The sequence below is a fragment of the Canis lupus genome, chromosome 9, assembly GCF_011100685.1.
Source record: "Canis lupus familiaris isolate Mischka breed German Shepherd chromosome 9, alternate assembly UU_Cfam_GSD_1.0, whole genome shotgun sequence".
Classification (NCBI taxonomy): Eukaryota; Metazoa; Chordata; class Mammalia; order Carnivora; family Canidae; genus Canis; species Canis lupus.
Window position 1 is genome coordinate 56,401,996 of NC_049230.1, and position 23,554 is coordinate 56,425,549.

Consider the following 23,554-nt stretch of genomic DNA (forward strand, 5'->3'; position numbering starts at 1 on the left):
AGGGCTCCCTAAAAATCCAGGCTTTTTAGGGAAATGGCTAATCTCCAGGTATTACAAAACACCTCTGTTTAGGTGAATCCTTCAGAATGGAGAGACCTGTTGAAGCACTTCACAATATGGCCCTAAAGGAAGAAGTGGTTCTCCATGGATAAATGAAAGATACTGAGCCAAAAAGGAAACAAACAAAAAAAAATGTTTTCTGCAAATGCTCAATACAGTGTTTCTCCCTCTAACACTGGTGACTAAATCCCCTCTTCCCAGCCACAACCTTATATACAGGCTCTCAATCCCCAAATAAACAAACAAAAGAAGCTGTTGGCAAATTAGTGGCATATTTTATAACAGAAGATACATTTTTTTAAAGATTTTATTTATTTATTCCTGAGAGACACAGGAGAGAGGCAGAGACACAGGCAGAGGGAGAAGCAGTCTCCTCACAGGGATCCCGATGTAGGCCTCAATCCCAGGACCCCAGGATCATGCCCTAAGCCTAGCCTACGGCAGACACTCAACCACTGAGCCACTCACTGAGCCACCCAGGCGTCCCCAGAAGATATCTTTAAATTTGCATTTAGATCACTCCACCAACGCATGACCAAGAGGGCTCACAGAACAAAAGGCAATCAGCTCCAAAGATATATATTCCTACTTCCACTCCCAGAGATATAGGAAGCATGTGTCTGGCAAATTTAGAATCATAGTCAAGGAAATGCAAATTAAACAGGAAGATGCCATTTGTCGTCCATCAGTACCATCAGGAGCGACAGGACCATAGACTTTTCTGTTCTTTTTGGAAAGCAATCTGGCAGTAATCCATTTAAAAAGTTTCTTAACTTTTGATTTTTTTTTAAGATTTTTAAAAATTTATTTACTCATGAGAGACACACAGAGAGAGAGAGAGAGAGAGAGAGAGAGAGAGAGAGAGGCAGAGACACAGGCAGAGGGAGAAGCAGGCTCCATGCTGGGAACCCGACGTGGGACTCGATCCCGGAACTCCAGGATCACGCCCTGGGCCAAAGGCAGGCACTAAACCGCTGAGCCACCCAGGGATCCCCTAACTTTTGATTTTTTTAAAAAAAGTCACTTTTTGACTTGCAAGAATAGTATGATGAAATCTTTAACTTTTCACCTCGCTTCACTAATTAACATCTTGTCTCATTTGCGTTAGCTCTCTCTATATAATTATACATATACTTTTTGGGGGAACCACTGAAAAATAAAAAGCAGACATCATGACTCTTCACTCCTAAATCCTTCAGCATGTTATTTCCCAAGAACAAGATCATGCTCTTACATTACAATAAAACTATAACACCCAGGTAACTTATCATTGCTACAATAGTGTTATCTAAAATTACAGCCTGCATTCAAAATTTGCTAAATATCCCAACACTGTTTTTTGTAGCAATTTTTTCTTGATCCAAGATCAGGCATTGCACTTAGATATTATCTCCTAAAAAGTAAAATGAGCAAACTGTTGACACAACAATCCCTACACCTACAGAAAGAAGAGCACTGGTACATAAAGAGACTTTACATACAAATCTACATTTAGATACAGATAGAAAAACAGGGGGTGCCTGGGTGGCTCAGTCAGTTAAGCATCTGCCTTCAGCTCAGGTCATGATCCCAGGGTCCTAGGATGGAGTCCCACATCAGGCTCCCTATTCAGCAAGGAGCCTGCTTCTCCCTCTGTTCCTCCCCATGCTTATGCTGTCTTTCTCCTTCTGTCACATAAATCAATAAAATGTTTTTTAAAAAAAGAAAAGAAAAATAGATGTTTACTACATCATTATTTGCAGTAGCAAAAATCTGGAAACAACATAAAGGAATGAAAAGGGACTTGTTGAAAAATATTATTGTATATGCAGACTCTGTTATATTATGTGTCTATTAAAAATAGAGAATTAAAAAGGGTTTCTGGGTGGCTCAGTCGGTTGAGCATCCAACTCTTGTTTCAGCTTAGGTCATGATCTCAGGGCCATGAGATCAAGCCCTGAGCTGGGCTCCATGCTCAGTGGGGAGTTTGGGATTCTCTCTCTTTCTCCCTCTCCCCCCTCCCCTGCTCACACTCACACTCTCTCTCTCAAATAAACTTTAAAAATAGAGAATTAAATCTACACCTATTGACCTAGAAGGATGTTCATGTTCAGCCTGCTAGGGAGTAGAAGGATGGAGGTCTAGCTGTAGATCTCTGACATCAGCTGTAGCAACATTTTTTTTAGATATATCTTGTGAGGCAAGGAAAACAAAAGCAAAAATAAACTATTGGAACTACAACAGAATAAAAAGCTTCTGCAGAGCAAAGAAAACAACAAAACTAAAAGACAACCTACTGAATGAGAGAAGATATTTGCAAATGACATATCGAATAAAGGGTTAGTATCAAAAATATATATAAAGAACTGATACAACTCAAAACGAAAAAACCAAATAATCCAATTTAAAAATAGGCAGAAGGGATCCCTGGGTGGCGCAGCGGTTTGGCGCCTGCCTTTGGCCCAGGGCGTGATCCTGGAGACCCGGGATCGAATCCCACGTCGGGCTCCCGGTGCATGGAGCCTGCTTCTCGCTCTGCCTCTCTCTCTCTCTCTCTCTCTCTCTCTCTGTGACTATCATGAATAAATAAATAAAATCTTAAAAAAAAATAAAAATAAAAAAATAAAAATAAATAAAAATAGGCAGAAGACATGAGCAGACATTTCTCCAAAGAAGACATCCAGATGGTCAACAGACACCTGAAAAGATGCTCCATCATTCATCATCAGGAACAAATCAAAACCACAAAGAGAGGGATGCCTGGGTGGCTCAGAGGTTGAGTGTCTGCCTACATCTCAAGGTGTGATCCCTGAGTCCTGGGATTGAGTCCCGCATCAGGCTCCCCACAGGGAGCCTGCTTCTCCCTCTGCCTGTGTCTTTGCCTCTTTCTCAGGGTCTCTCATGAATAAATAAAATCTTTAAAAAAAAACCACAATGAGATATCACCTCACAGCTGTCAGAATGGCTAAAATCAAAAACACAAGTAACAACAAGTGTTGGCAAGAATGTGGAAAAAAAAGAACTCCCTTACTCTGTTGGTGGGAATGCAAACTCACGTAGCCACTGTGGAAAACAATGGAAGTTCTTCAAAAAATTAAAAATAGAACTACCCTACAATCCAGTAATTGTACCACTGGGTATTTACCCAAAGAATATGAAAATGCCAATTTGAAAGGATATGTGCACCCCTATGTTTATAGCAGCTTTTTTTAAAAAGATTTTATTTATTTATTCATGAGAGACATAAAGAGAGAGAGGCAGAGGGAGAAGCAGGCTCCATGCAGGAAGCCTGACGTGGGACTCAATCCCGGGTCTCCAAAATCAGGCCCTGGGCTGAAGGCAGCGCTAAACCGCTGAGCCACCTGGGCTGCCCTATAGCAGCATTATTGACAACAGCCAAATTACAGAAACAGCCCAAGTGTCCATCAACAGATGAATGGATAAAGAACATGTGGTATAAATATACAACAGAATACTATTTAGCCATTAAAAAAAGAACAAAATCTTGCCATCTGCAACAACATAGATGGATCTAGAGAGTATAATGCTAAGCGAAATAAGTCAATCAAAGACATACTATATGATTTCATTCATATGTGAGATTTAAGGAACAAAACAAATGAACAAAGGAAAAAAAGAGACAAACCAAAAAACAGACTCAACTATAGAGAACAAACTGATGGTTACCAGAGGAGAGGTGGGTGGGGGGATGGGGGAAACAGGTGAAGGGGATTAAAGAGTACACCTACCATGATGATCACTACGTAATATATGGAACTATTGAATCACTATATTATGCACTTGAGACTAATATAGCACTATATGTCTGCCATACTAGAATTAAAATTTTTTTAAATAATTAAATATAATTGCACATGTGATTCGGATTATATTCCCATTAGATAATGCTGGTCTAGAATGTCAGCCCTGGTTTTAAATCCCAGATAGACAGTGCCACTTACTTTCTGTGTGAAGAAGTGACTTTCTTCATTAAGCACTGACTTGCTCATCAATAAACTGGGAATAATAAGTATACCTAATTTATCAGGCTGATATGAGAAGTAAATTAGATAATGCACGCAAAGCACTTAGGTTAAGACCTAGACATGGTAGGTGTTCAAAAATGGGAGCTGCCCTTAATATTACCACCCAGCATTAGGTGAATAATCAGGAGGTGGGGGTTTTAGACCTGGCTCTGCTGATACCTGGCTATCTGATCCAGGCAAAAAAATAATAATTAATCTGTTAGATCTTTTATTCTTTATTGGAAAATGAGGAGCTAATAATCTGCTTCATTGGTTATTTTGAAGACTGAATTCTTTCAGTCCACATGTATTCAGAGTATCTACTATGAGCTAGGCACCATTCTGGGCACTGGGGAAAGAGTAATGAACAAGCCAGATAAAGTTTCCGTCCTTAAAGAGTTTCTATTCCAGTGGAGGAGATATATCACAAAAAAAAAAAAAAATATTGTATCACATAATGTTGGGTAGTAGTAATAAGAAATATGAAGAAACCATGGCAGGGTAAGAGCAAAGAGAGTGATGGAGAGACACCACTTTAGGCCCAAGGACAGAGACAGAGACATGAAGAAGAGCCAGTAGGAGTGAAGGAAGAGAAACACAGGGACCTGTGGCAGGGGGACACTGTGTGAGTCTGGGTTAGAAAGAGGGAGTCAAGGTATAACTGGGGAGCATAGAGATGGGGCAGAAGAGGAGGCTTGGCCAGAAGACAGCGGGCACTGGAGGCCGAGGAGGAAGGGAGGAATACAGCATCTCATTCTCAGCCAAGGCAGCTGCTAGAGAGCTTTAAGCAGGTTTTTTCTTTTTTTTTAAGATTATTTATTTATTCATTCATTCATTTATTCATTCATTCATGAGAGACACAGAGAGAAGCAGAGACACAGGCAGAGGGAGAAGCGGGCTCCACGCAGGGAACCCCGATGCAGGACTCGATCTTGGGACTCCGGGATCATGCTGAGCCAAAGGCAGACACTCAACCACTGGGCCAACCTGGCATCCCTTTAAGCAGGTTTTTAAATGATCCCTTGGCTACGTTGAAGATGATGCACATGCCAGGCTCAGCAGGGCACAAAATAAACATGGGAGCTGGCAATGGCAGAATGCTGAGATGTGGCCCAGTCAGTCCCCTGCACCCTGGGGGGCAGAAACCTGTTCCAGCAAAGGGAAAAGGGAGGAAGTGGGCATGGCAGGAAACAGGTCTATGATGGTGCTGCCGAGAATCACAGCCCTGGGAATCACAGCCCTGGGAATCATAGCCCTGGGGCGGTACTTGCAGTTAGGCTCCAGGTCACCCCAGGGGCAATATACTCCTCTACCCTCAAAGGACAAAAGGAAGAAACCAAGTCATGGCCAAAGAAGAGCCAACTCTGCTCCTCTGCCACAAGGAAAAGCCTTCCATCAGACCAGCAGAAACATGCTGAAGGAAAAACCATCTAAAAATATTTATTATTTCAAAATACTTTTTTCTATCATCATAGTAAAGTCATTGTAAAAAATGTAGAAAGTAAACAAAAAGAAGAAAAATTAAATTCCAATTTACTAGAATCCTGCATACGTTTGGCTATAGCTATGAATATGTAAACATAAAATTTAGACCTCTTCTTATGCAAATATGCGTGTATTGTACATGCTTTTTAAAACTGGCACTCTTCTCTGTTAATGGTGCTATAACTTTGCCCTTTTCACTTACTATTCGTACATACTGCACATGACTTCTAAGGTGGTTAATTCTAGATTGACGGCAACCTTTTTAATGCTGCTTAGGATTTCATAAAGAATATCATATCCCACGGTCCCTATGGTTGGGCATATGGGTTGTTTCCACCTCCAATTGGAACTTTCTGCTGCCCCCTGTCACACCCCACTTTGGTGCCCAGACACCCACATCAGTTACGTTACTTACAGCAAACTCCTCGGGACTCACTTTCAAGACATCGAAGACAACGGCATCATAGCTCTTGCTGGCATAGTCGCAGCTCTGGCCCTCCAGAGAGTCTGAGCTGCTGCTGCCCTGCGGAAGACAGGGAGAGAGGGTGCCACCTGAGCAGTTGGGCTGACTCCAGAATCGCTGACTGCCATACCCAGACCGAGGATGCAAGAGTGACACAACTGTACAGTGAGCAAAGCTCCTACTGCTCGCTGCTTCACCCCATTCCAGGCACTGTGGTAGGCACTTCATATGTATAGTCTTGCTTAATTCCCTTAAGAACTGAGTACACACTATTTTTATTTCCTCTTTACAGGTAAGGAAGCAGAGGCAATGCCACTCCCCCATGGAATCACGGTTAGGAAACTGAAGAGCCAGGAAATGAAATTAGTTTTGTGTCTACCTGACACCAGATGCATACCCTCGATCACTACCCCCAATTGCTTCTGGTGGGATAAAAAGATATAGCCCACTCCTCCTTCAGAGAGAACAGGCCTTCACATCCTAGGAGGCCTAAGGCAATCGTCTGTCCTATTCTGTCGTTCAAACATTACCTGGTTTCACCTTTTTTTTTTTTCTTGAAGTCATTACAGGAAATTCTTACACAAAATGTTAAACTGGCTCTCAAGGCTCACTTCATGTATGGGCCACTTGGAATTCAAAGCCAGTTAGCTGATGAGGTGAGAGGTAACCAACTGGCTTTGGAGATGGGCATAAAAGTTATATTTAGTAGAATCCCTTATAAAGGAGAATACCATGAGCCCTGCATGTAGAGAAGGGGGTCTCCCATCAAAGAGGAAGTTAAAACTCCCCAGATGTGGCCAGGTTCATGAAACCCAACACTGTGGGGGATCCCAGAATGTTGAACATACCTTCTCCTTGATTTTATTTAATTTCATCAAATTCTACTTTGGGGAGCCAATCAAGCTTACTACCCAAAAATTGTGCCCTGTTCATAAATGGTTTTATTCGTCTCAACCCATGGAGAGGGATTTTGTGGTTTCCATTAACCTCAATATCTTGGACTGGGTTTTAGAGAACATGCTTTTATTAATTCTTCTTTATTTCACTCTTTCCAAAATGGCTATATCTGGAAAAACTTTACAATCTTACTGGAAACTAGAGTGTTTTTAGGCCAATGAGGGAAACCAACAGTCAACAACTGAAAATGTGAGGTTAAAAGGAGGCGTGGAAACTTAAACGTGTAGATTTCAATAGGCCTGTGTCATTTAAAAGTTTCACCAACAAGGCTGTTATGTCCAGAACTCTAAGATGATCTTAAAAAGTAGCACATCATGCTGGTTAAGAGCTCTGAAGTCATGCCTGGTGGAAATGCCAGCTCCACACCACCTGCTGCCTGACCTCACACAAGCTACTTCACCTTACCATCTCAGCTCTGTGAAACGGCACACTGGCACCTACTCCCCAGGGTTGTGGCACAGATTATATAAAATGAAGCTAACAAAGTAGATTGCGGAATCCTCCTCCCCCAGGAGATGCCGATTCAAGGGGCCTGGGCAGACTCGGCCATGGCTTTTTTAGAAGTTCCCTAATAATGGCACTTGCTAAACTTTTGAGAAGTAACAAAGACAAATCCTGAATGCCTCCGACATTGGCAGTCTGTTCTGCCCCTTCGGTCTTATGCACAGACCCCAAGCAGATGACTCCCTGTAAGTCACTCTGCACTTCCACAACCACGTTCCAGAAAGCAGGCTACATCAGGTTGACAGGGTTGTCTTCCTCAGCATAGTGTCATCAGGGTTAAGAGCACTGGCTTGAGAGTCACAGGGGTCTGGCTCTAAATCCCCACCCACCGTTGACCAGCTGTGTGATTTGAGCCAGTTTATTCGCCTCTTCCTGCCTCGTTCCCCCATCTATAAACTAGGGGTGAAGCAACAGTACATACCTGATCAGGCTACTGTGAGGATTCGTGGGATAACACCTGTGGAACATGCAAGACAAGGCCCTGGCATATAGGATGCACTGAATTATGGGGGTGGATGTGTGTGTGGTGCCATTCAATCTCCAAAATTTACTGAGTACTTCAATTAAACATGTGTTCTTTCATTCAACAACTATTTGAGTACTTACCGTGCTCCAGATACACATACGTATTCACACATACTCAGTATATACATATATGTGTGTGTTTATATATATGCACATACACACAGAGAAATCAGAAAAGACAGAAGTTTTACTCTAGGTGGAGTGTAAATTGTAAATGAGAAGAGAAGCCTGATTCCTCCAGTTACCAAACAGCCCATTCCTGGGATTTTAGGTTTTATATCTTTCCTGTAACACCCCACTGCATCTGCCCAGACACACACTCATACAAGAGGCTTTACTTAACACAGGGTTGCCCCAAAAATATTAGTGGTGGTGGTGATGACGATTCAGTGATTTCATTTAAACCTATACTGGCACCATCAGGGGCTTTTAAAAGGTACTCACAAGTCTGTTTTCAGAAGCAGAGATCAAAAGAAGGAATTTGTTAAGGGTTTATAAGATATGAATAGGTTCCTGTGAATTTCTAGCCAATCACACAGGATCATTTGAAAAGCCCAGCTCAACTGTGAGGGACCTGTAAGCTCAGAAGACTGAGCACTCCCTTGACAGTTTGTCATGGGAGCCAGGCATTACACATTTGGCAAGGTGGTGCTCCTGGGCCTGATGACACCCACTCCTTTCACGTGACTCTGTTCCATCACTTCACTTGGAAAACACACCCCCACACCCCCACGCCCGCAGGGCAGGGGCCCTACTCTCCCAGGCTACTCTCGGACCACCAGTCCTTACAGCCATCTCCTACAAAGCAAGGTAAATAAGAACACAGAGCCAGCTGGAATCACTTCTGCCTGACTTCATTCTGGAATGTGTGACATATTTACAATCAGCAGCAGCAGCTTTTCTTGGGAAAGGACTGATCCCATCTTGCCACCAAAATGGAATGTGGCACTTGCTACAACTGGACTGGGCAGGTGTTTGCTTTTCTTTGAAGCGAATGACTGTAGAAAATGTACTGATCCTCGGGGCTGACTGCCTCCCAAATCTCACGCCTGGTGTGGCCAAGGGCCTCAGGAGTGCTAAGAATGGTGTATTCATGGAGCCTTGCTGCCTTGCTGTTCACAACTTAGCTGGGGCCTGGATCCGCTGAAAGGAGCCCCCCTACCCCCACCCGCTGTCCCAATTCTCATAGCCCCTATACCTGTGGAGTGGCAGAGGTGACCAACACACTAGCCATCAGACCATTCCTCTTGTACATAGTCTCCAGGCCGCAGGGAGCTTCAGGGCAGCCTCTGTCGGTGACATAACCTGTCTGGAGAAGTCCTGAAAGGCAAAGGGGCTCATGAAAACCAGCTTCAAAACCAACTTAATCCCAGCCTGGTGGGAGGTAAGGAGTGGGGAGGGGGGTGGATGTTGTGCTAGGATTTGAGCAGAAGACCCCAAAGGAGACCTTTAAAAGAAGGTTATAAGCCAGTGGCCTTCAGGCTAAATATGGCCCACAGATGTAGTTTCTTTGGCTTGTGCAGATTTTCATATTTTTAAAATTTATCAACAACATTTAAGAATTAGAAGGTTTGGGGGCACCTGGGTGGCTCAGAGGTTGAGCGTCTGCCTTTGGCTCAGGGCGTGATCCTGGGGTTCTAAGATCGAGTCCCACATCGGGCTTCCTGCATGGAGCCTGCTTCTCCCTCTGCCTGTGTCTCTGCCTCTCTCTCTCTCTCTCTCTCTCTCTCACATGAATAAATAAAATCTTAAAAAAAAAAATTAGAAGGTTTTGGGGATGCCTGGGTGGCTCACTGGTTGAGCGTCTGCCTTCGGCTCAGGTCGTGATCCTGGGCTCCTGGGGTCAAGTCCCCCATAAGGCTCCCTGCTGGGACCCTGCTTCTCCCTCTGCCTATGTCTCTGCCTCTTTCTGCATCTCTCTCATGAATAAATAAATGAAATCTTAAAAAAAAAAGAGAGAGAGAGAGAGAATTAGAATGTTTCACATGGAATTCTGGATTTCTGACTTTTCTTGAAAATGGAAATACCTGACAGCACAAGGCCCACATTCCCACATGATGACCATCAGCTGGGCAGAACAGCAACTGCCCCTTTTACTGGAGCAAGAGGCTTTTGGACCCTACCTGGCCTGTGCAATTGTTTGGGTACATGCCTGGCCCTCTCAGGTACTAGAGTTTGTGACCTTTGTTTTAAATGAAAGCAGGTAAAGATGACAAACTGATTCTACCATGTTTCCCTGTACACTTGACCACTTCATCAGTAATAAGGAGATAATAACTAATATTTGCAGAGTGCTCACCATGTGCCATGCACTTTATGTATATTGACTCAACTAACACTCACAACAGCCTTAGGCAGGTCCTATCACACCCATGTTACATATGAGGAATTTGAGGTACAGAGAGGTCAAGTAACTCGTGCTTTGGCGTCTTCACTCATGCTGTCCCCTGATCCCACCATCATTCAAGGACCTCCTCAAACATCATTTCTTCTGAGTATTATGCCTGAACCACTTGGACCAGAACTCAGTGCTCTAGTGACGATGTGTACATACCTCTAGTAGAGCATTTATCACATCACTGAACAGCACAGAACTGTAGCCGCCACCTGCTTTTTATTTTTTTTTTAAAGATTTTTTAAATTTTTATTTATTTATGATAGTCACAGAGAGAGAGAGAGAGACACAGGCAGAGGGAGAAGCAGGCTCCATGCACCGGGAGCCTGACGTGGGATTCGATCCCGGGTCTCCAGGATCGCGCCCTGGGCCAAAGGCAGGCGCTAAACCACTGCGCCACCCAGGGATCCCTTTTTTTTTTTTTTTTTTAAAGATTTTTTTAATTTTTATTTATTTATGATAGTCACAGAGAGAGAGAGAGAGAGGCAGAGACACAGGCAGAGGGAGAAGCAGGCTCCATGCACCGGGAGCCTGACGTGGGATTCGATCCCGGGTCTCCAGGATCGCGCCCTGGGCCAAAGGCAGGCGCTAAACCACTGCGCCACCCAGGGATCCCCGCCACCTGCTTTTTAGCAGGAAAGTGACCAGGAAAGTAGGGAGGATATAATGGGAAGGAGAGAGGAAGGTGGAGGTACCAACTGGAAGCCAACTTCGATGATCCAGGCCAAAGCTGAAGATAATCTGCACTAAGTAAGGCTGTCACAGTGAAGTCAGAGAGAAGGAGGCAGATGGGGAGCACCAGGGGCAGAGACTGATGGGGACAGGGAAGAATGAGCTGAGATATGAATAGTGTCTGGCCTGCAGTGCCAGAAGGACGGTGTATCCCTCCTTAAGAAAAGGAACAGAGGTGGTACAGCAGATTTGTGGAAGAACATGAAGAACTTCATCTGGGATGTAGGCCAAACCCGCGGTGCCTGAGAGAAAATCCACCCCGGAGGGCAAGGTCTCGTCGGAAGCTCATGGGGGGAAGATGGTCTGGAGGTAGACAGAGAATATCTCTGCCCAGCCTGTGACCTGCTGGAGCCCAGCCACAGGGCCCATGGCAGAGCAGCGTGCCAGACAGGACAGAGTCAAGCACCAAGAAGGAAGGTCAGAGTGCTGCAGGCTCTGCCTCACACAGCTCCAGAGCCACAGGGCCATTCTCTCACAACCTCTCTGCTGGCTCCCTCGTCAGCCATGTCCTCCTCAGCAGCAGCCTATGAGCCTCCACCCTCCCATCTTCCCTCTCCCAGACACTGAGAAGAACCATGAATAAATAAATCTTAAAAAAAAAATTTAATTAAAAGGTTTCACATAGAATCCTGGATTTCTGACTTTTCTTGACATTTGGTGGTCAACCAGGGATGGCTGGATATGGACATTTTGGATGATATGGAATTACAATTCATCTTCTGGGGCATGAGAGCAACAGTAGGGAGACTAAGGAGAAAGTCTATCTGGGTGACGGAAGGGCAGAATTCAGTGCTAAAGTGAGTCTGCGACTTGGTTTCAAATCAATCCACAAACTACACTGAAGTGGAGATAAAGCAACTGTGGCAAAACACTGACAAGTGACATCCACTGACAGGAGGAGTGCAGTGCACTAGTCTCTCAACTTTCCTGAATGCTCCATTATTTTCATATAAAACAAGAAAGAAGAGAAGGGGAAGCATAGCTTGATTAAGTTTTTCCTCAGAGGCCAAACTCTCAGGAGCAGGGAAAGGGGACAGGCTGGGAACATCCACCGGTTAATCACTTCTGTCCTCGGAGGAGCCAGGCCTGTGGTTCCCCCAAGACCCTGAGCCCGTGCTGGGGCAGGTGTGCAAGATAGCCACACAAAAGAGAGGAAGAGACCTTTAGCAAAAGAAGGCCTAGGGATGGTGAAGAGAAATGCCTCGGGGAAAGGCAAATTAAACCCACAGTGAGCTTACCACCTCACACCTGTGAGGATGGCTATATAGAAAAAGCACCAAGTGTTGGCAAGGACACAGATGAATGGAACCCTTATACATTGCTGGTAGGGAGGCATTCTCCTTTGGTAAGTGGTTTGATAGGTTTTTTTTAGATAGTTTTTTTTTAATTTATTTATTCATGAAAGAGAGAGGGAGAGGCAGAGACATAGTTAGAGGGAGAAGCAGGCTCCCTGCAGGGAGCCCGATGTGGGACTCGATCCCAGGACCCCAGGATCATGACCTGAGCCAAAGGCAGACACTCAACCACTGAGCCGCCCAGGCATCCCTGATAGTTTGTTTGAAAAATTAAACATTCATCTACCAAATGATCAGCCATTCTACTCCTAGGTAGCTACCTTAAAATAAATGAAAGACACATATGTGAATTCATCAGAGCCAAAAGCTGGAAACAATCTAAACTCATGAATGGATCAACAATGATATATCTATACAGTGGAATACTACTCAGCAATAAAGAAATGAAATACTGATACAAACTGTAACATGAATAAGCCTCAAAAAAACTATGCTAAGTGAAAGAGGCCAGACCAAAAAGACTGTACTGTAAGATCCCATTTTTATGAAATGTCCAAAAAAGGCAAATTCAGAGATAGGAGCCCATCAGCGATTGGCTGGGGGTGGAGGCAGGACTGTGTGCAAAGAAGCACAAGGTGCAGACAAGACTGTGTGCAAAGAGGCACAAGGGATTTTTCTGAAGTGATGGAAATGTTCTAAAACTGGATCATCATGACAGTCACCCAGCTCTGTAAATTCACTAAACATCACAGAATCGTACACTGGGAATGGGTGAATTTTACGTTATGTGAACTACACTACAACAAAAGCAGCAATCACAAACTCTGTTTCATGATGGCAACCTGAACTCACATGTTTAACTGCCCCCCTCTACATCCCTTTGAAATAATCCAAGAAGTAGCAAAATGGCAAAAACAAACTACATTAGCACATGACAAGAGAGAAAGGTTATTAATAAGCAAAAAACTTTGAGGAATTTCCAGTGCAGAAGAGACAGGACTGAGAGGAGGGGAAAGAGCCTCTGGGGCAAAGGGAAGGCCTCCCAGGAGTCAGATAGATGGGACCCTTCAACAGACACCCTGTAAGTAACATGGGGACTTCAAAATCAGGAATCCAGAAATGGCTGAAAGTAAGGCCCGCTCAAGAGCTCAAACCAGCAGCATGAGACTGGCTCAAGCTGCAGGTCTGTCTCAGACCAGACAAACAAGCTCATGTGGACTGGGAGTTGGGGTCAACCCAGCCAGGCTCTCTATGCCAGAAGTGACCAGCTTGTTGGATGGACCATGTTCAGATCAGCTCAAGCCGGACTGAAGTGACTCAACCCAAGCCTGACAGAATCACCATGGATTCTGTCCATGTGAGACAGCCAGCTGATGTTCCTTGTGGATCCAGCTTGCTCCTGTTCCAGGCTGAGGTGGGCTTTACTCCTTTCAGGATATGCTTGGCACTCTGCAGGTCTTCACCAAGGGGAGTCCAACATGGAGCCCAATCTGCTCTGCCTGGCCCCAACCAGAGGCCTTAGTGCTCCCTGCCTGCCTGACACCATAAATTCTCAAGTCACACAGGTGCCATGTTTTATCCTCATACTCTCCTCCATACTCGCTCCTCCTCCCTCCTCCATGGTGGGTCATTTGCTCAGTCCGTGCATCCTGTCTGGTGGCTGATGCCACCAGCTCTGACCATTTCTCCAGCATCGTCTCCACTTTCGTGCCCCTGTCGACACACCAGCACATCCAGGGAATGGCAACTGCATGAATCTGAGCCAGGCACTACATTTCTAGCTCATTTCAACTTCACAACAACCCCATGCAGGAGAGAGACTGCATCTAAGAGACTGTTGTTGGCTCTGAGAGACTCTTCTACTCCTGGAAATCACGGCACCAAGGGCTGATGTTACTGCTCATTGAGTGGTGGGACTGGGGAGTTCAAACCCTGGTCCATCAACACCAGCGCCTGGGCCTCCTTCAAAGCCCACGAGGACCCAGCGAGAAAACGCATATAAAACACTTCAACCCGGCCAGCCACAGACCAAGCACTCAAAGTTATTAGTTACTGTGAGTATTAATCTAATCCTACAGTTCTAGTCTACCTATTCTTTTTTCCTAAAATAAAGAAACAAAAAATTGAAGAAATCACGGCACTGTGCTATGAAACCACAGGCTTCCACTGCAGGAAAGGGGTTCCCAGCTGTGGTCCCCAGGTGTCTGGGGAACACAGGCTGAGTCCAGGTGTCTGAGTGCAGAGCTCCTCCACCAAGAGGCCTGATCTGTCCACCCCACATCCCTCCGGCCCACCTAGAGACAAAGCACATCAGCAGCAGTGTGTTACCCCTATGCTTCCTATAAGCAGCCTGGGCTGGAAAGAAAGACAGAACACTTGTTTGAGATCCAACTCCTACGTGTCTCCCCATGGACAAAAATAGCCTAAGTTATGAGCAGCAACTCTCCAATAAGTGATATTTCACATGCTACGAAATGACAGAACTAAGCAGAACAGAATATCCTTTCCAGGGCCCAGAGAAACCCCCACCCATCTACCTTCTGTCCCTGAGGCCTGGCCAGGCCCCAATTCCTCATTAGAAACTAGACTCCCACCAACAGAGTCAGCCTGGCCCAGGCAACCTGCTGAGAACTGCTTCCACACCCCACGGGAAGGCCCCTGATGATGACAACTGCGCCTGATGACTGGACCAGAGTGGCCACCTGATTCTCCTAGGAACTCCGGACCCTGAGACACTGGTCTCTGCTGGTCAACCAACAGAGGCACTGTGCCCTTGCTTCTAGGGGGTGGCCAGATCCTGCCTGGTACAGGGATAGTCGGCCAGAGTGTAAAAGGGGCAGATGCATGGAGAAGCTAAAGGCAAAGCCTGTGTCTGAAAGAAAAGGAGGGCAGTGACCTGGCTCCCACCCCCAACTCTGTGGTAGATGCCTCTTTTTCAGTGGCCGGTAGTTAGAGTGGCTTTCCAAAAGACCTGGGCCAGGGCTACTTCTTAAACACCAAGTTCATGCCACGCCACCAGGAACCTGACCCTGAAAACACAAAGGGCTCATCTGAATGGAGAAAGATATGCACCATTCACTCACTCATGGAGCTCCTACTTCATGTGGGCATCGTTCTAGCGAGGAGTTCCTAACCATTTTTGTGGCTTGGACCCTTTTGGCAGCCTAGTGAAACCTCTGGGTCCCTCCTCACAGAAAAGTTTCTACATGCATAAAATAAAATTACACAGGATTACCCAGGAAACCAATTATATTAAAATACAGTTAATAACTGTATAAAATACTTTATAACATAATAATGTATATTTCTTCATGTAGGGGGATACATGTACATATATTTTTTATTATTGCATTAAATAACAAAATCTGTTGGCGGGTTTAATAACTACCATAATTTGAAAGTAGTTATGAGCATAGATATTCTAAGAGGCTAATGATTGTTATGTCATATGAAAACACCTGATTTTTTTTTAAGATTTTATTTATTTATTCATGAGAGACACAGAGAGAGAGAGAGGCAGAGACACAGACAGAGGAAGAAGCAGGCTCCATGCAGGGAGCCTGATGTGGGACTCAATCCCGGGACTCCAAGATCACTCCCTGGGCCAAAAGCAGGCAGACACTAAACCGCTGAATCACCCAGGGATCCCCAACATCTGTGATTTTTATTGGTGACAAAGTCCCAAGTACTATTATTATTACTGTGATTCGGTGTCTATATTAGTAACTGAGAGAAATGCTAAATTTCAGTTAGAAGTTGGTGAAAATAAATATGTCATCTTTTTCCCACTAAAATTCAGTGATGCGTGGTCCAGAACCCCTGTTTCAGGCATTGGAGACATCAAGAGAGCAGGCTCTGCTCCCACAGAACTTACATTCCAGTGCAGAAGTCAGAAAATACATACATGGATACAAAAAAGATAACTTCAGATGGTGAGAAATATCTCAAAAAACTAAAATAGGATGGAGGATGGTATTTGCCAAGTGGTCAAGGAAGGATGCTCTGAGGATGTGAAATTTGGACTGAAACCTTAGGAAGGAGTAAGCCCCCGCCCCCCAAAAAAAGGAGTGAGGCCATAAAAACCACTGTGTGTTCTTTGCAGAGAACACAGCAAGTGCAAAGACCCTGAGACACACATGAACTTAGCATGCTTGTGATGGAGGCAGATGGACCCGAGTGGGCAGAAGGCAGTGGACAGAATAGGCTGGGGCCAGCACATGAAGGGCCTCACATGCTATGGTGGGTGTATGGGTTTCATCTGGAGTGCAGTGGGAACCCTCTGGTGTCCTAAAGGTTTTGAGCAGGGGAATGACAGGATCTGATCTTACTGTTTTTGAGGTCACTTTGGCTACTGGGCATAGAACTGGATGGAGAAAGACAAAGTCGGAGCCTCAGAGGCAGCAGGGGTAAGAGAGGAAATGGCATGGACTGCTGGGGGATGATCTGGGAGGGGCTCTGGAGGGAAACAGACAAGACCTGGTGATGGATCACATGTGAGGGGAGAAGAAGAAAGAGGAACCAAGGAGGACATCTAAACTTGGGGCTATCATGAGGGGGTAACAGCCACATGTTGTTCTGCTGTTCATTTATTCACTCATGCACCCACCCACAGCTGTTCGTTCATTCACATACCACCCACCCACCCAATGAGCCCCCTGGCGGACCAGTTCTGGGCATCCAGAGTAAAAAATGACACAGCCCTGCCCTCCAGGGTCCTGCAGTATAGTGGGGAGAACACCCAGTAAGTAGATATTCAAGGGACATGTGTTCTAAGAGATCACAGGTTTTCCCGGGGGGGCCAAAGAAGACATCACTGAGAAGAGTGATGGCTTTCAAACGACTAGTGGGAACATTTCAAGGAAAGGGCTGATGAGGGTACCCTGTGCAAGTATGGAAGCCCGGGGTGTGAAAGGACTCCTGATGTGCCAGTGTGCCAGGAGTACAAGGGAGCATGCTCTCCTCCTCACCAGACCCCAGCCTGTGTCCATCCTAACACACGGTGGCCAATAAGCTAGGCAGGGATCCCCAGAGAGTCTGTTTTCATGGATAGCCCAGACATTACAGCCACAGCCACAGAGTCCAGTCTCCTCGTCACTCCCTCATCTGTTCAGCAAACTTGGTGAAACCTCCTAAACCCTGCTCTGTGAGAATTCAGACCAGTCCTTGGCCTCAAGGAGCTCACACACCATTATCTGCTCACCACTGTCAACACCAATTTACTAGACATTTTGTTTCACATTCTGGCTGGGGATTTCCATGCATTAAAAAAAATTTTTTTTTACAGATGAGGAAATGGAGGTGCAAAGAGATTAATGACACTAACTCAGGGATGTACTTTTATATGTCTGTACTGACCATGGCCCCTGCTGGACAGGGGCCAGTCTGGCAGGAAGGCCAGAGCTCCAGCTTTTTGAGCTTGCCATTTTATTTTTTTTTTAAGATTTTATTTATTTATTCATGAAAGACAGAGAGAGAGAGAGGCAGAGACACAGGCAGAGAGAGAAGCAGGCTCCATGCAGGGAGCCCGATGTGGGACTCGATCCCGGGTCTCCAGGATCATGCCCTAAGCTGAAGGCAGGCACTCAACCACTGAGCCACCCAGGGATCTCCTGAGCTTGCCATTTTAATTGGAATCACACCAAAACCCCATCTTTCTATCCTCTGGCTCTCTCACCACACACACACACACACACACACACACACACACACACACACACACACACACACTACTAATGCCTCCTTGGAAACCAAAACACTGCTGAAGAGCAAGCAATTCTCATGATGTAACTTCACAAGAACGTGGCAATTGTATCAGGACCACAGAACAATCCTTCATCTCTTGTTTCGGTATGACAGAATCTGTTCTTGTGTGTGGGCTCCTGAAGAGGGAAGGAAAATCCCATATGCCATGCTGGTTTCCTTCCAAACTTTCAGAATTCTCCTTCAGCATCGCAGGCTCAGGAAACCAAGAAAATAACATGAGACAGTCTGGGTGCAGACCACTTTTGAGAAGCAAAATAACCACTTTTTCCTAAGTGTATGGAGGTCTTTTCAAAGAAAATACACACGTCCAGGAATGTTCAATTACAAGAGAGTGATCTCTTCCAAATGTTTCAGACAAGTATGGAAATGGATCCCAAGCCCCGTTTCAGAGCCTGCTTCCTCAGTGTGGAGTGGACTGCTCTCTGTAGATATGGTGGAGGCTGGCTCCACCTTCCTGTGTCTTGAACAGAAGCTATGACAAGACACATAAGAAAGAAACAGAGAGGGTTGTGGGCAGAACAACCCCTCCATCACTTCAGGAGCGTTAAGTCTATGTGTGTATGCACACACACAAATACACACACACAGCAATAGCATGCAGATTTCCTATTACCAAAAGGCTTCCCCCAAGGTAACCAGCACTCTGGTGCTGGACTACTGGCCAGCAGCTCCAGAAAGTCCCTGTTGTATGGGCTGGCAGGGCTGTTATCTCTACCTCCTCCTGACCCTCCCCAAACTGGCCAAACCTCTTTTCCTGGCAAGCAGCAGCATCTAGCTTTCAAAGAGAAGCCCTGTCCAGCCACGTAAGCACATGTCAGACTTGAATGCCATCCCTCACTGCAGCACTCACCACCACTCCCCCATTCCCACCCCGTACCTTCCAAACCACCCACCAGATGTTCAACCTCCAACATCCCACCTTCCAACTGAGGGAGGGAGAATGAGCTGGGGAAGCGCCACCATGGCTGTACCCCTGTGGAGGAGAGAAAGCAGCAGAGTGTGAGAAAGAAGGCTGGATTTAGAGATGGAGGTCCAAAGATCTCATTAAAAAAAGGGACAAAACCTGTGAAACTGATTGAACCCAGAGAAAAGGACCAGGAGGGCATCTTCTTGGGAAGGGAAGCACCTACATTTATGGAGCTAAGGCAGGCCCCCACAAACAGGCAGCAATCCACAAATTCAGGTGGCAGGTATGACTGAGTGCCCCCCACAGCCCATGCATGGTGTGCTGAAGCCAGGAAGGCAGATGTGGACAAGGTCCCCATCCTCATTCTCAGAAACCTTAGTCCATCCAGCCCAGGGGCACCTAACATTATCAAGGACTTCCTGAATTTCTTGCATAAAAGTAATACAGATGCATGCTGAAATTATAAACCTAAGTAAAAAGGCACAAAATAAAAAAAGGAAAGTCTCCTCTCCCTACAACCCTTAGTTACTGTCCCTATGGTCACACAGTTCACACAGTATAGGGCAGCATTTATGTGCACATCCACGCATATAGAAATATAAGGAAATGTACAGATATATACATAAATGTATTTTAGAGACTACCCTTTTCAACACTAAAAGAAAGACTAGTTCTATTTTTGATATCTGTTGACTAAGAAAAAACCCCTGGAAACAAAAAGCTGTTATAAGTCACCAACACACTTAAATTGATCTGTGGTCTAATAACCACAGCAACATCCACAGCCACTTACAATGCAGTAAGATATATTTACAGCACCCATTCTTTAGCATGACAGAACTTAGAGCACAGGTGGATTTGGGAGGTCTTACAGCAGCCTGGAGTTCAACACCCTCCAAATGGCACCCTCCTCCCTGCAGGTTCACAGCTGCAGGTGAAGGCCTGATAGAAGCTAAGAACAAGACAGCTACAGAGCAAGGACCTGAATTCTCACCAGCACTTACTTGTGCCCTGGGCAAGCCCCCTGACCTAACTAAGCTCTACCTTCCTTGCCTATTAAACAGGAACAATGGGATCCCTGGGTGGCGCAGCGGTTTGGCGCCTGCCTTTGGCCCAGGGCGCGATCCTGGAGACCCGGGATCAAATCCCACGTCGGGCTCCCGGTGCATGGAGCCTGCTTCTCCCTCTGCCTGTGTCTCTGCCTCTCTCCTTCTCTCTCTATCATAAATAAATAAAAAAGAAAAATTCGAGAACTACGTCCTCAGCATAATAAGTTTAAAAAAAATAAAAATAAAAATAAACAGGAACAATGGTGGCACCCACCTCGCCGACAGTCAAAGGGGTCCCTAGGATTCTGTGGGCTAGGGGCAGCTGGTAAGTGACAGCTACACCTGTGGTGCTAGCACTCCTCACCACCATGCTCACTCTGGGCCAGAGCAGGCACAGGCAGGGCTCTCTTAGTGTAAGACCATAAGACATCACACTGAAGTTGAGGCAGGAAGAGAAATGTGAGTGAAGAATATGCACATCTCATAAAACCAGGAAAGGTTCTTGAAAGAAAACCAATCATTTGGTTGGCTGGATAGTTTTTTTAATACCACCCGCCCCCCCAATGAAAAGGCCAGTAGAGCTTCCCCATCCCTCCTGCGTACACATACAATTACTCTTCAAACCAAAGGCTTCTCCTCCCTTCCAAAACAAGGCTGCAGAACACAGGCAAAGGGGAGAGGTCCCCATGTGCAGCCACTAGGCAAGGCCTGATTTCTCCATAGCAGGGGAGGCAGACTTGAGGGAAACCAGAGGCCTAGGGATCCCTGTGGGTGAGGGCTTGAAGGCAGCATCAGGCAACAGGGGGAAAAGGGAGGGCGAGAATGAGAGTGGTTTGCCCCGAGCATGCCAGACCCCCTCAACAGCCCTGGGAGCACCCTTAGAAGCTGGATAGTGACTCTCCCCTTTCTGCATATGGGACATCATGGTATCTAGATAGGGAACCAGGGCCCGACTCTGCCCAGTCCTCATCATCACTTACTCCATCTTAAGATACCAAGAGCACATGCTCTGGGGAAGGCAGGAAGCATAGCCTAGAACCTGACGAACGGGGAGACTGTGTCCCCCTGGGAAGCCATAGCAGAAACAGTCCTCCCTGTGGAACATTCCTGGCCTCACCATCACCACCATGTCCAGCCGACCCAATCTCTGCTCTAGGGTAGTACCCTCCTCATACTCTCCCGTCGCACCCCTGCCTCCTCAGGGTTGATTTTTGACACAGAGGGAACCTTCTAAAACATCAATCAAGGGACGCCTGGTTGGCTCAGCAGTTGAGCATCTGCCTTTGGCTCAGGGCATGATCCTGGAGTCCCGGGATCGAGTCCCACATCGGGCTCCCTGCAAGGAACCTGCTTCTCCCTCTGCCTATGTCTCTGCCTTCTCTCTGTGTCTCTCATGAATAAGTAAAAAATCTTTTAAATAAATAAATAATCAAAAAACTCTCAGGACATACATACACTAAGGAAGGCAAATTCTTCTGTATGTAGAGCATACCCAGCTGGAGAGAAACAGGCTGCATCCCAAATCTTGCTCCGGAAGGAACCTAGAGAAATGCCTGAACGATAAGAGAAGGTACTCCATGTCCCTCCCAGCCAGTGGCCTCATACAGAGGCAGGCAGTGGAAAGGGGAGAAAAAAGTCAGCCAGGGGCAAAAGCTAGCACAGGACCACTCAGGACAGAGGTGAGAACAGCCTGGGGCTCTGATGGCAAGCATGCCCTGGGCCTCAGTCAGGGACAGCCAGGTGCACAAAGGCACAACAAATGCCTAAGTCTTCCAGAGTCTACTGGGCAGAACACAGAAGGTGGGAGATGGAGACTGGGGTTTTCTGGGAACTTGAGGTGACTCCTAAGCATGTTCTTTCTGAGGCTCAGAATAAGGGAGAACAAAATATCAAAACTGCAAGAGAAAGAAGGGATATCTGGCAGAGTACATCTCAGGAAAGCTGGGAAGGGTAGGACTGTGGTAACTGCTTCCCCTGCCTGCCCCCCCGCCCCAGGATGGGGGAAGATGGTGGCTGCTGCTCAGACCTTACCTAGAGGAGGGCGGCCCTGGGGAGGCAGGAGAGCCTGATTTGCACAGGGGTATCCACGCCAGTATGCAGGGGCTTGGTGAACTCCCTCAGGATGAGACGCTTTTACTCTATAGGAATGTGAAGCAGAAGCACAAGAACCAAACAATAAATTTCCTTCAGTGAGGACCTGACCTGACTCTCAAGACAGGGAGCTGTCCCAGGCTAGAGGACACTACTGAGGCCCCACAACTAGATGCAAGGAGGGATCCTGGATTGAGACAGGAACAGAAAAAGAACATGGTGGAGGGGGGTAAGAATTGGTGGCATCTGAAAAGTCGACAGTCCAATTCATAGCGTCATACCTGTATTAACTCACCTAAATTAATTTAATAACTGGATTAAGCTTATATAAACTATTCACACACAAGCTGAAGGAAGGATATATGTAAATGCTGTGTACTACTGTGCAGCTTTTCTGTAAGTCTAAAATTATTTCAATATAAAAAGTTAAATTTAAAAGGAAATTCTAAAAAAAAAAAAAAAGGCAATTCTACGCCCTCACATCCCACCCACCCCCCCCCGCCATCTCCCAACAAACACACATACACACACACACACACACACACACAATCTCCACAACCAGGCCTAACGCCAGGGGCTCATCATTTCCTGTGCCCACCATTAATTGAGAGTTGCAGCTCTGGGCTGCTGAAGTTCAGGCGTTTTATACCTGTTACATGTGGGCCAAACATATGTTACCTACAGCAGATAGAGGATGGGACTAGAAGAAAGTTTACTGTGAAGAACAGGGGGTCCCTCTCTTCCTCCTAGTCCCTGCCAAAGGCAGAGGAATTCACTGGTCTGACTGGGACCAGTCCAGATCACTGACAGCCACTTCTGTTCAGAATATCACTAAGTACCATAAAGTCTCACACCTGTTCAAGGCACCTCTTCTCCTCACTGCTGCTGTGAGACCCATGGAACTCACACACACACCCCTATGTGTGCCTGCCTGGCCTGTTTCTGTACGCTGCTGCTGGCCAGAAGAAACTAAGGACCCCAGGTACAGGTCATGCTCAGGGGGCGTAGGAGGCCCCACTGGGCAGTGAGCTCATCACTTGCCTCAGCCAGCTTCAAGAAGCAAGCCCTGTGACAGATGCTGGCTGGCTCACAATGAGGGTAATTTAATTCTTTGCCACTTTCCTTGTCATCATCTTGAACTTTAGAAATATCAAGGTGAAGAACAGGTTCAAGAACTGGACAACACTCTTGGGCCTTCCTGACAAATACCACTGAGTCTTGACTCAACACCCACAACCTGGCATTCCCCCAGCTAAATGGGAAGGCAGTTATCTGAGAGCAAGGGGGAGTAGGTGAGGTCTGCCTGGAGAAGGGGAGGGGAAAC

General features: G+C 46.1%; 1 protein-coding gene across 12 annotated transcripts in view; it reads right to left on the bottom strand.

Annotated features, from left to right (window-relative positions):
- RALGPS1 (Ral GEF with PH domain and SH3 binding motif 1) overlaps window positions 1–23,554 on the bottom strand; it is a 295,437-nt gene that overhangs the window by 234,606 nt on the left and 37,277 nt on the right. For 11 of the 12 annotated variants that reach the window (XM_038549311.1, XM_038549317.1, XM_038549316.1 and 8 more), the window contains exons 3-4: window positions 9,197–9,318; window positions 5,965–6,072 (exon numbers count right to left, since the gene is read on the bottom strand). In XM_038549311.1, coding sequence (XP_038405239.1) covers window positions 5,965–6,072; window positions 9,197–9,253 — 165 coding nt within the window. In that variant the 5' untranslated portion in view covers window positions 9,254–9,318. Of the gene's footprint in view, window positions 1–5,964; window positions 6,073–9,196; window positions 9,319–22,170; window positions 22,278–23,554 lie in introns of all 12 variants that reach the window. The other variant, XM_038549310.1, reaches the window with a different exon arrangement.